This window comes from Phyllopteryx taeniolatus, chromosome 9 (genome assembly GCF_024500385.1).
Source record: "Phyllopteryx taeniolatus isolate TA_2022b chromosome 9, UOR_Ptae_1.2, whole genome shotgun sequence".
NCBI lineage: Eukaryota > Metazoa > Chordata > Actinopteri > Syngnathiformes > Syngnathidae > Phyllopteryx > Phyllopteryx taeniolatus.
This window is the reverse complement of record NC_084510.1, coordinates 27,847,778-27,861,182: the sequence shown is the minus strand read 5'-3', so window position 1 is coordinate 27,861,182 and position 13,405 is coordinate 27,847,778. Positions and strand designations below refer to the sequence as shown.

Sequence of the window (13,405 nt, the reverse complement as noted above, 5' to 3'; positions counted from 1 at the left end):
TTTACATATCACCAATAATTCATGATACAGTAAAACCTGTATTTGCTGGACTTTCTACATGTAGAAAGACAAAAGAACTCATATTTTTCCTGCTCTTGCCACATGCTTGGCATGTGCTTGTTGCCGGGCAGAATTCACAGGGCTCAATTATAATGTCCCCATTGGGCAATGGGAAAAAAAACAATTGCCTTATGCAGGATGTAGGGCCCTTGATAGAAAACAGACAGTCATGTTTAACCACTACTCTATATTAAATATAAACTATATTTTGAAAGAAAGGTGGTACATACTGTACGGGTATATATTACGCCACATAACCCAAATGCAGAGTAGCAAGTGTTCTTGTCTCATCCTGCTGGGCGTCCATCTGATGATCCACCACTCCACTCGCCCTCATGATCCCTACTTCCTCTCCTCCACCCCCACCGTTCTCTCCATCTGCGGCCCCTCTCAGATGTCCCGAAAAGAGCCTCGGCGAAGACGCCTCGGAGAGGAAGTGAAGTGCGCGGCCGTCGAGGGATGTCAGCTGCGTACACCGGAGGTGGGAGAACAACACGCTGGATGAGGATAAGACGGTTTTAGTATGAGAATAATTCCCCGATAAGGATTATACGCATCGGGCTGCCAGCGTCTCGAGAAGCAGAACATCAAAAGATTTAACATTTTAATCTTTATCCTCTTGCCTAACATATGGACAAAAGTTTTGAGGCATTACATCTTGATCAATTAATTAATAAATCAATCATGGGTTGGACAAGAACATAAGCCCATCCCCCGATCTGAATTCTTCTGTATGCTGTGTTCTGTATGTATATTTAGAGAAAAAGCAGACTGCCTAGTACGACATCGTTTCGTATCACTGCAAAACCAAAAAGCTATTTAAAACCTGTTGAAAATTAAGGTTTTATTTCAAAAACTGAAACTGCAGATAGTATTATCTCATTTAAAGACAATCACAAGAGCACAAGCCCACAGGCTTTTACGTCATGATGCAATAAATAGGCAATCACATGGAAAAATAAAATTCTATTTTTTACATTCTATTTTTTTATCCATCCATATTTTTCTATACCGTTGAGCTGTGACTCTCCAGCACCTTTCCTGGGATTAATCTTCCGTGCCTGACCCTGTCTGGCCCTGACCTTCCCGCTTCTTCTTACTTCTTCTAATCCCCTCAGTCTTCAGCCGCCAACCAAAAGTTCTGCCTTAACACTTTTGCCTGCCCCCCGTGGCTAATTGGTGTTTTGCTGCAATGTCAACAAAGTGTGAGTTTACCTGTTATGCTATCTGTGGATTACGGAGCATTACACAACCTGGCCGTAATCTTCCAAGAGCATATACAGTATCGGCACAATAAAAATAACTGCTGTTTTACTGGACCTGGAGGTTAGTTGCTACTCACCCGTTTGTAAAGTAAACAATCATTCACACTCCCATTCACACCCAAGGACAATTTAGTCTTCAATTAACCTTATAAGCATGTTTTGTGAATACAAATATTTGTTTATTTTAACTTTTATTAAGACAGAAAAAGCGTGTATGTGAATGGACAGACTGATTTATATATTTTTCTATTGTTATTAAGTATAGTAAATGTGAAATCACAAAGTCAACCTGGTTTCACTTCCTGTGTGGACAACAGCCATCTGTCCCAATATTTTGTCCGTTTTTGGTGTCTGCAATGCATCATCATCATGGGGCCCGTTCCATTACATTTCACGTACTTTGCTGTGTTCCAGGACAGCCGCTGTCTGCTGTGATCACCACTGGCACTGCATGCAGAAGAATGTGGCGAGTGGCTTCGCGTTTAATTAAAGGCGACACGCTAATGCAAAGCGAGCCGGGCCTGCCCGGGAGCCCACACGAACGGCCCCCTTGAGTCATAAATAATGGCCGCCCTGTCATAGGGAACTTGGGAAAGCCATTATGGAGACGGTGAGAGGCATCAGCGTGTGTCGCAGCCTTGATGGACTCTGCCAGCACTAACCTTGGCAAAGCCTCACAAGTCAACACCCCCCACACCCTCCTCCACCACAAACACAGCAACTGCCTCCCCATCCCTCTCCTCATATGTGACGGGATTCCCGATAACCTTTGGCCTTTCTCCCGATGTCATGTTCGGTCATTGTGCCTGTGTCGCCGCTTCCCTGAATGCTGACTACACGATGCCATTGATCCATGTTGGTCTGTCTGCCAAAAATAGCCGCAATGGAGCTTTAGCTCTATTTTTGTCACCTTTTTATCTATTATAAATGGACGCTTTGTTGCTGGGGAAGCTTGCAATTGGATGGATGAATGGATAGATAGGTAGATAGATAGATAGATAGATAGATAGATAGATAGATAGATAGATAGATAGATAGATAGATAGATAGATAGATAGATAGATAGATAGATAGATAGATAGATAGATAGATAGATAGATAGATAGATAGATAGATAGATAGATAGATAGAACTTTTTAGCTCAATGCTTGGCACAATTACAGTGTCATGAAAGTATCGGGGCCTTTCTCAAATTCTTATATATTTTTTTGTTTCTCCACTTTGTTTATGATCATCAAACAAATGTAAATATCAGACAAAGGTAAAATAATATAAACTGCAGTTTTTAAATGGTGATTGTTTTTTTTTTCATTAAGGAGAAAAACTATTCAAAGCTTACCTGGCTCTGTGTGGAAAAAGTAACTGCCCCTCCTTGTTAAATCATGAATTAACTCTGGCTAATCACATTTTATGGTTCATTTTCACTGACCACACCCAAGCCCGATGACCTCCAGACCTGTTAACTAAGAAATCACTTAGATTGAACCTGTTTGACAAAATGAAGTCTCAAAGATCTCAGAAAGGTGCAACAAAATATCACGATCCAAAGAAATAAAAAAATAAAAAAAGGTGAGAAATGAAGTAACTGAAATCTATCAGTCTGAAAAGGGTTACAAAGCCATTACTAAATGATTAGGACTCAAGTGAACCACGGTGAGAGCCATTATTCTCAAGTGGAGAAAAAAATGGAACAGTGGTGAACCTTCCCAAGAGTGGCTGGTCTACAAAAAAAAGCACAGCGATGACTCATCCAGGAGGTCACAAAGGAACCCAGGACAACATGTAAAGAACTGCAGGCCTTTCTTGCCTCAGTTAAGGTCAGTGTTCATGACTCAGCAATAAGGAAGAAACTAGGCAAAAATATATCAATGGCAGAGTTCCAAGACAAAAACCAACATCTTTGCAAAAAAATAAAAAATACAAATCTGAATTTTTTTCCCATGACTTTTGGGACAATATTCTATGGACTGAAGATAAGAAAGTTGAACTTTTGGGAAGGTGTGTGTGTCATTATGTCTGCTGTAAATGTAACACATTTTCAGAAAAAAAACCAACAACATCATACCAACAATCAAACATGGCGGTGGTGGTGTGAAGGTCTGGGGCAGCTTTACTCCTTCAGGACCTGGACAAATTGCTGTGATTGATGGAACCATGAATTTTGCTCTTTATTAGTAGATTCTGGAGAAGACTGTTCCTCCATCAGTTCGTGACCTGAAGCTAAAGCTCACTTGTGTTCTGCAGCAGAACGATGATTCAAAGCACAACAGCAAAACAAAACAAAAAAATGAAGGTTTTGGAGTGGCTTAGTCGAAGTCTGGACTTGAATCCGATTGAAATGTTGTGGCATTACCTTAAAAAGGCCATTCATGCTCGAAAACCTTCAAAAACCATTCTGCAAGGAAGAGTTGGCCAAAATTTGTGACTTGTTTGATGATCTTAAACATTAAAGTGGGGAACCTGCGCAAATAAATATATATATTTGAGAAGCGGGCCAATCCTTTTTTTTTTTCTGTAGTTGTGATCAATTGCGTATTTGCCTCCTCACACTCCACCAAACTCCAAACCTCTGCAGCCCCTCTCCTTATTGTCATTTTTGTCAATCCCTACATTGTGTCAAATTAGCATATTTTATTGTAATTAGATTCTAAAAAAAAAAAAAAAAAGCTCCTCTTGCTCCTCCTGGTCGTGATGGTTTACCTTTGCGCTGATCTCATCACCTTTTGTGTGGTCCTATATCCGCTTCCCTTAGTCCAACCCTTTCATGTTTTTAACCCCATCTTCATCACCGTCAGCCATCATCTCGAGAGTCGTGGAGGCAGAAGAGGAGGAGGAGGAGGAAGAGGAGGGGGACGCGAGGACACACCCGCCCGCTCACCGTCGCCTTCGGCCGGTGCACACGGCGAGGATGCAGCAGCAGCAGCAGCAGCAGCAGTAGCAGTCGACACGAGGTGATCAGCACCACTCCCGCATTGGAGATGCATTATAATAATGGTTATCACTCCTCATTTTATAGATTAAAAGCGTTTTTTATTCCAAGACAGAAGAGCTGGTTGTCTCCAAACAGCAGCAGTGTCCACTAAGATGTCAGCAGGTATGTACATCACGCATGAATATTGACATTTTCCCATGTATTTTTCCATTGATGCATGCCTCTCTTTAAAAATAACAGTGACAGAGTCCTCCCACCCATCAGCCATCCAGTGAAGAGAATACATTTTTCTACTCTTGGCTGCTGCTGCCGTCTGCTCTTCAATTATTCACGTGTGTTTTTGAATATTTCAAACACCGCCGCGTAGCGTGTTTGAAGCCGTGTAGCGTGTTTGAACATTTTCCCCTTTTAAAAAGTGGTTTATTTGCTGTTTGTTCAGCGCGAACCTGAATTAGAAGCTGCCTGTACCTTTTCTGTCTATGTGTGTGTCTATATATATATATGCATGTGTGTGTGTGTGTGTGTGTGTGTGTGTGTGTGCGTGTGTGTGTGTGTGTGTGTGTGTGTGTTCGACTGCAGTGATGTTGTCAGCAGGATGCTGCATGCGTGGCTCCTGGTGCCGGCCGCATTGTCGTGTTCATGCATGGCTTCCCCGTGAGAAGAAGTAAAACTAAATAAATAAATAAATACAAAACAGGAGCTGGTCGCTTTAGTTCCGAATGGCCCAACGCAGCAGATCGGGCGTCCTAATTTACGAGCTGCTGCGCTGACTCTGCCTGCGTCGAAGCAATTGACATGCAAGGCACACAGCCCGGTTGCGTATTAATTGCAGTCCAGCAAGTTTGAGGTGATTCTTTTATAGAGGTACAATGTTTAGTAAGTATCGAGTGTTGCTTGTCTCAAGTTTACCTGACCTACTTGTGCGACTGTCCTACATGCAGTCCCGCCCTGAGAGACGCCTGGCCGATTCTCCGCACCCTAACGCGCTACCGCACTGCCTCGCCCAGCAGTCTTTTCCCGCCACGATGACGGTTGCCACGGGCGACCCGTCCGACGAGGCGGCGGCGCACCCGGGCCACCCGCTGGACTACGACCCGGAGGCCGACCACGAGTGCTGCGAGCGGGTGGTCATCAACATCTCCGGGCTGCGCTTCGAGACCCAACTCAAGACCCTCTCGCAGTTCCCCGACACGCTACTGGGGGACCCCAAAAAGAGGATGCGTTACTTCGACCCGCTGCGGAACGAGTACTTTTTCGACAGGAACAGACCCAGCTTTGACGCCATTTTGTACTACTACCAGTCGGGCGGGCGACTAAGGAGGCCGGTGAACGTCACGCTGGACATCTTCTCTGAGGAGATCCGCTTCTACGAGCTGGGCGACGAGGCTATCGAGATTTTCCGTGAGGACGAGGGCTTCATCAAGGAGGAGGAACGCCCTCTCCCCGACAACGAGTTTCAGAGACAATTGTGGCTGCTGTTCGAGTACCCGGAGAGCTCAGGTCCAGCCCGGATTATCGCCATCATCTCCGTCATGGTCATCCTCATCTCCATCGTCAGTTTCTGCCTGGAGACACTCCCCATCTTCCACAACGACGAGGGCGACATGCACAAGTCCCACGCCGAGTTCTTTTCCCCCGAGACCAACACCACGGTCATCAGGTACACGTCCACCTACTTCACCGACCCGTTCTTCATCCTGGAGACACTGTGCATCATCTGGTTCTCCTTTGAGTTTCTAGTGCGCTTCTTCGCCTGCCCCAGCAAAGCGGGCTTCTTTGGCAACCTCATGAACATCATTGACATTGTGGCCATCATCCCGTATTTCATCACGCTCGGCACGGAGCTGGCAGATAGTCCGGACGACGGCCAAAGTGGGCAACAGGCCATGTCTTTAGCTATCCTCAGGGTGATCCGACTGGTGCGAGTCTTCCGAATTTTCAAGCTCTCACGCCACTCCAAGGGGCTACAGATCCTGGGCCAGACCCTCAAGGCCAGCATGAGAGAGCTGGGACTGCTCATCTTCTTCCTCTTCATCGGCGTCATCCTCTTCTCTAGCGCTGTGTACTTCGCCGAGGCTGACGAGCGACAGTCCCAGTTTGAGAGCATCCCGGACGCCTTCTGGTGGGCCGTGGTCTCCATGACCACGGTGGGCTACGGCGACATGGTGCCCACCACCATCGGGGGCAAAATTGTGGGCTCCTTGTGTGCTATCGCCGGCGTGCTGACCATCGCCTTGCCCGTGCCCGTCATCGTGTCCAACTTCAACTACTTCTACCACCGCGAGACGGAAGGGGAGGAGCAGGCGCAGTACCTCCAGGTCAACGCGGCCAAGAGCGAGTCGGGCGAGGAGCTGAAGAAGAGTCGCAGCGGATCCACCATCAGCAAGTCGGACTACATGGAGATCCAGGAGACGGTCAACAACAGCAACGAGGACTTCCGCCGGGAGAACCTCAAGACGGCCAACTGCACGCTGGCCAACACAAACTACGTCAACATCACCAAGATGCTCACAGACGTGTAGTCGACCACACAGATCGCTGGGAAAAATAATACAAAGGCAATAGAATTCAGGAACGAGATGCTCTTCACGCCACGCTTCACTCCTGCCCTTAAAGCTGTCAAACAGAGCCAAATTGTTTGCATTTGCATGGAGTTTTCCGACTGGAAAGAAAAGCTTGAAATGTCACACCGTTGCCAACCAAAAAGAAGCAATGAAAAACAAAAAAAGCTTTTCAAAAGATAAGCCAACACACAAAAATCGCTTGATCACTCACTTCCCAGGGTGCACTGCTCTGCTTTAGGCACAAAATATATACTGTAGGCGTTAGGTTTGTTTTTCACCGCTAGATAAATGACAGCCATCGGTGCCACATACGCTTGTGGTGGGACACCTTAGTAGTCAGTATCTGATGAGTGACTGAGAATGGCCTTGACGCCTCGCTGCTTTGCTCTTACGCAACGTGTTACTAGGATTCAAACTCTCTTCGAGACGCTTTGCCCGCCATTCACCCGAACTGGTCTTACTCCGCAGAGCTTTGAGGACGACTTGAATGTTTCATCTCGGGTTTTGCGTTTTTTTTTTTTTTTTTTACAGGCAGAACGTAAATTCACATAGCCTGTAGTTAGGTACCGTGAGTCACTGCAGTGGGTGTTCATTTTACGACTCTCCCGACGTATGACGTTTCGATGTTAAGAACAACGCGCAATGAATTAGTGACAGAATGCGTGGTCACGAGGCACAGGAAGGCACACTTGGTTACCGCCAAACTTAATGTTTTTTATTTGATATTTTGCCAGTAAAAACTGTAAAAACTCTTTCAGTCGTACACATATTTACTCAAATTCAGTGGTGGGCCGTGCATTTGGTACATGGGCCCTCAGTAGGATCTAACCTTTCAATTATAGAAACCATCATTACTATACAAAACTGCGATATAATAGCATACACCTTTGCCACGTAGATAATATGAACAGATGAGAATCAATATTTATCTAATAACATAAAAAAAAACATCACGCTCACCAGAAAGGCTAATTAATCAATGCATTTATCTGCGACGTGTTTCGCTCGTGTACGGAAAATTACTGACGCTAATATGAGCCACCCACCGAATATGGAGGTGGTTGAAGGGGGTATGGAAAAATGGAAAAATATAAAAATCTATCAATATTAGGGGTGTAATGATACATCAAAAATCAAAGTTCGGTACATAGCTTGGTGTTAAGGCGACGGTTCGCTTCACATTGGCTAAAGTGAGGAAAGAAAATACAAAATATGAAACTGGTTTGTTTGAACAGGAACATATTTAATGGCATTGCAGATAAAAGGAAATTGCTAGTAGTAAATTCTCCTTCAACTCAATAATGTAAACAGTAAAATAAAAATAAACAATACATAGTTCGTATTTAAAAAAAAAAAAAAGATTTCTTTTATTTTTTCCCAAAGAAAGTGCAATATCAGTAGTTATTTTTAGGGGAAATGAATAAAATGATTTAACAAGTCTGACTGCGAAAAGCACATTGTTGGCCATGACGTCCGCTAGCCAGAGGCTGAGCTGCACTGTGTTTGTCTATTAAGTAGCAGTAATGCAGTTACACTTCCTGTCCCTTACCTAATTATGACTAATTATGTACTGTTACACCCCTAATATATATATATTTCGTAGAAGTAGTAATATAATACAAATGCCTTGACAGTGTGGTCTGCCATGAAAAAGAGACCCTGTCTGTCATCGCAGTCGCCAGCTACGACAATTGCATTATGTTCGTTTAATAACGGAAACTGCAACAATCAAAGTTACGGTGGCCTTAAAGGGTCAAAAAGGCACATTATTACAAGAATCACGTTTCTTATGCTACGCCACTTCGTACAGCTCTTAAAATTAGCGTTGACTTTCAAATTTGTTCTTAAAAATTCCCAAATGTCACAGTGTACGCCCAGCTTTTGTTCAAGGAAAAAAAAATAAACCACAAACACAATTTCAAACCCCGACTCTCCACCTAGAAGGCTTCGCTAGGTTGCCGTAACAAGCACATTGCGGTCGCTGACGTTACTTAGTCGTTTGGGACTCTGTCGTTACCATAGCAACTTTTAAGAAGAATGGATGTAAAAGAATCTCTCCTAGTCTTGCATGACATCCACTTCATCCCCAGAAGCATGACTTATAGCATCAAAAAGCAGCTCACCGCAGAGACAAAAAAAAATGATTGATGTATTTATATAATATAGAGAGACATTAATATATATAGACAGAATGCATATACAGTACATTTTCACCAGAGACTTGTGATGCAGAGTATTGCCATAATGAAGCTCACATTTAACAGTGAGTGCCAAAGACACACACACACACTCCTACACTCTTACTAGCCGTTTCCCAGCATACCTCGGGGCGATATATTTTAAAATGAGATAATACCGCAGAGGTTCGGCTGGCGTTTAATTAACGAGAATGCCTGTTGTGTCGTGAAAGATTGGCATTGGGAGGAAATAAAATACGGTTTTGATTCCAGGGCGGTGTCCAGCTAAGGATAGCTGCCATTGGCTCAACACTGCCAAGGCAGCAGCCGGGCAAGCACTTGCATCCATCTGTCCGTCCGTCCGTCCATCCTTGCTGGTGCGGTTAATCAGCAGCAGTGTAGCAGACCTCGGCCGTCCCTCCTGAGCCCCAGGTTTGACATTCCGGGGTCTGATGGATTTCAACTGATGATGGAGGTAGTGTTGTTTGGGGGAGGGGGGGGGGGGTGCATTTGTCGGTTTGTAGCATGCGGCGTTTTCAATGAACTCTTCACATCGAGACGCCCGCGCCTATTTTTAAGCTTCTGACATGCAACAGTAACGACACGTGTCGCGCCACCGCTGCGCCGCACGCCCACTTCCGCTGCTCTCACGCGCCCCCTCCCATCCACTGCAAACGTACGGAAAAGTCCGCCCAAGTCAACCGCTGAGAACCAACGAGGAAGAACTTTGCTCCATTCATTTGTGCACTTCACTTCAAACTGGACAATGCAGTTAGCGTCTGGTGTCTCAAACAAACCCATGAATGACCAGCAATATTAAAAATAATAATAATAATAATAATTTAAAAAATCTATCAAAAAGCATGTGTGTTAGAAATAAGTTCTCATTGGGAATTTTGTAGGAAATCTCACAAAAAAAAAAAAAAAAAAAACACCTTTTGCAGGCACCTCAGAAAAATGGCGCCGCACCGGTATTGTCCCATTTTGTCACGAAAACGTTACAATTTGTTACAATTATTTCATACAGTGCTACCTTGACTTGCATTAAGAGTGCAAGTCTGCAAGAGTGCAGTTTGCAAGTTTTCGCAGTTACGAGCCGTCGCTCAGTCAATATTTTTTTTGCTTTGTAGCCAGCAGTCAAGGTACCATTGTATTTCCTTTTGTCAATGCATTTTTTAAAAACATTATTTTCTGTTGGAGGGACCGAACAGGTGAAGCGCATATATGTGCAATAACTTTTTATGTCTCGATTTCTATTTTGAATTGCAAAACTATTTGATTATTATATAAGATTCAGCATTTTCTTTTTCATAAATGCCTATAAATATGTCACTTTTTTTTTTTTTTTTTTTTTTACTAATTACAGTTTTTGTGCGGTTTCCTACCAAATTCTCATGAGAACAGGAAAAGATGGCGCAGCTGTGCCGATGCATCATTTATGTACTGTACCTTTTACATGGCACGACAACAATAACAAAAAGACATCTTTGTCTATGCATGCGGACACAAAAAAAAAATGTTTTCCTTCACTTCGGCCGAACCCGCTGTAGCAGGATCGCGCAACGTTGACTTTTGTGTTTAAAACACACCCAGCTTTAGTGGCATTGACTTCCATTTCTTACATATTTTCCAGTCATTTATGGATTATTGAGATTACATTGGCGTTGAAAATTCACTCTGTGAGAAAGTGGGGAGGAACGCTGGGAAATCTATGCATTGCTTTTCATACAAGATTATGAGACGGTGGTCACCAGGTTGGAGTTTTACCGAATGTGACCGGCATAAACACACGCTTGCATCTGAACCAAACCTTGAAGCCAAAAAAAAAAAAAAAAAAAAACTTGCAATATTCTGCTGCGGAATAGCTCAATGTGAACTTTTCAAATTGTTTGGGGGTTTGTTTGACCTGCATGAAAACACGCAAACAAACACACACAAGTGAAACAAGGTGATCAATATGCAATACGTATGCATGTGTGCGCTCGAGAAAGAATGATTGTAACTTTCACACAATATGTAAAGTCATTCACCCCTTCACCGTTCCCTTGTACCATAAGGTTGGATGTACGCCGCGTGGTTCAAGTGAGTCAATTCCGATTTGTTTTGATGACACAATTGGCATATGGAATATACATGGAAACCATAAATCATACAAAATGTATTTGATGTTCTCAAGAAAAAGGGCCAACTCTGACAACAATTTGTCACCGTTATTTAATATACAGTGATCGCTCCTTCATCGCCGGGCGATACGTTACTGGCTGAAAAGTTGCGATTTAGAGAAAACACCCGAAAAACTTTTTTTTCATGGAGTTTAGTATTTAAAATACCTCTAAATAGACAGTAAAAAAATAAAATAAAATATTGGATAAAGTCATGAAATCGGAATTGGGCACTTTGACCTGCAGTGTAAATCCAGCCAAAGAGGCCTGGAAGCTTCCGTGAAGGATGACGGCTTTTCTTTCTATGAAATGATGAGATTGGTGTAGATAAATAAGAGCAAAGACAATATCTGCAGGTGGCCTATGGACTCGGCAAGTAGTTTGATCTGCACTTTACGAGACAACAAGGACACTCTATGGACCAGACGACATGTAGTCCTTCCGACATGATTGATAACGCTGACAAGGAGATATCAATAACAATGAAGCCAATAATAATTACAGTAACTCAAGCGTTTTGTGTTTTCTCTGCATTTCAGTCTGACTTCCGACAACTCCCTTTTCCCCCTGCAAAGCTAATTTTAGCCCAAATCGATGAAAGCCCTGCTTTGCTGCTATTCTTGGCGTGTTTCTGCGTCTTTGTAGCCGCGGCGAGGCGTGCGGGAAAATGTTGAAAACGCCTCGCGGTGTCTTCGGCATCGCGCGAACGGTGCACGCGCTCCCTGCAACTTGGAAATGAGCAGCGACTGCGCTATTTTTAGCCTTTTGGTTCTGGAAGGAGAGAAGAAGAAGAAGAAGAAGAAGAAGAAGAAGAGGATGAGACAGAGGGAAAGGAGACAAGTTGCACTGCAAACATATTGACAAGTACGAGCCATCGTATCCGAAGATGGCTGCCCTTTTAGGTTCAGAACTGACTAATTTCAAGCAAAACGCCATCTTTTGGTCAACTAAATACAGAGCCTCAGACATGGCTGGGAATACATTATAGATACTGTACAATGTGCGTACGTAATGATAAGTTGTGACCACAAAATAACGAAGTTGAGCCAATGTACGATAAGATAACATTGAATGATGAAGAATAACAATAATGAAAATAAATAAATTAATTAACAAACTTACAAAATTAAATGAGGCATTTGAACCTAAAAAGCACAGTATATATTACAATTACAGTATTTGAGGACTGTAACGTTTACAATAGTCATTTTTTATTATTAAACATTTTTCTAGTTGTATATAATGTTAGCCATGTTCAATAATTACATTGTTTTATTATTGTTTCTTAGTATCTTTATTATAATACAATATTTAAATAATAGATACCCCTAAATCTGAAAAGGAACCCAAGCAAAACCATCTACAAATCTTTAAAGCAGAAAGTGTTGCAATGGCAACATTTGATTTGATTATTCATTATTAATATGCAGTGGAGCGCACCAGCGCCCTCTTGGGGTGATAACTGGGATGGAACACTGAGCTAAACTGACTGTTAAATGAGCGGCTGAGGTGTTGGGCCCAACATCGCCTCAAATCCATTGACCAATCAGGTGGCTCGAATATTGTCGCTACACAGTTCACAGGACTTTTTTTTTTTTTCCGCACTGTACATAGCAATAACATGCGTGTTTTTGTAATTTCGGAGGACGGCGCAGTACCTGGAGAAAACCTACGCGAGCTCAAGGAGAACACGCCGCGATTCGAACCCGCAACTTCAGAACTCGGAGGCAGCCGTGCTCACCACTAGTGGACCGTGCTGACCTTTCAGCATTGTAGCCCCACACAATGATTCATTTCTTGGTCTCTCAGCATCGAGCGCCAATTGCAAATTTTTGGCCTTGAAAAGGATTAACACGAAAACAAGCTGCATTTTTTTCAAATCTGGTTCCGCATTTCCTGGAAACAGGAGGGCGACACGGGGGGCAAGTTGAGGTCGGCCGAGTGGTCATCATTGCGGAACCGTACATGGAGAGCCAAGTATTATTTGCGGTGGTACTCGGTGTAAAAAGTAGGATACATGCTTTCAGCTGGGCCTCAATTGGGCCATTTTCCTGGGAGGAGTCACGGAATTCGCAGCTTCAACCTTAAATGGTCAACTTCCTGTTTGATTTTGGGCATGTGTCCTCGAGACTTTTTCTGTTACGATAGACATAACCACCCAATTTCCGGTCCATTGGAGAAACTGGTTTTAGGCGCCAAATTTTTTTAAAACAACTTTTCCAGAATCTTGGCAATAATCGTCAAA

At 43.4% G+C, this 13,405-nt stretch overlaps 1 protein-coding gene across 2 annotated transcripts; it reads left to right on the top strand.

Annotated features, from left to right (window-relative positions):
• The first annotated feature begins 4,145 nt into the window (after positions 1–4,145).
• LOC133483990 (potassium voltage-gated channel subfamily A member 2) lies at positions 4,146–12,090 on the top strand. Of its 2 annotated transcripts, XM_061785987.1 has the most exons (3): positions 4,146–4,276; positions 4,366–4,419; positions 5,199–12,090. In XM_061785987.1, the coding sequence occupies exon 3, from the start codon at positions 5,283–5,285 to the stop codon at positions 6,777–6,779; it is 1,497 nt and encodes a 498-aa protein (XP_061641971.1). In that variant the 5' UTR covers positions 4,146–4,276; positions 4,366–4,419; positions 5,199–5,282; the 3' UTR covers positions 6,780–12,090. The 2 variants fall into 2 exon arrangements, 1 of the variants encoding a protein (XP_061641971.1); XR_009790265.1 differs by lacking the exons at positions 4,146–4,276; positions 5,199–12,090 and adding an exon at positions 4,498–4,719 and having other exon boundaries at positions 4,283–4,419.
• The last annotated feature ends 1,315 nt before the right edge of the window (positions 12,091–13,405 follow it).

Excerpts from the sequence above, each read along its gene's own strand:
- LOC133483990 (XM_061785987.1), top strand. The coding sequence starts at position 5,283 with ATGACGGTTGCCACGGGCGACCCGTCCGACGAGGCGGCGGCGCACCCG.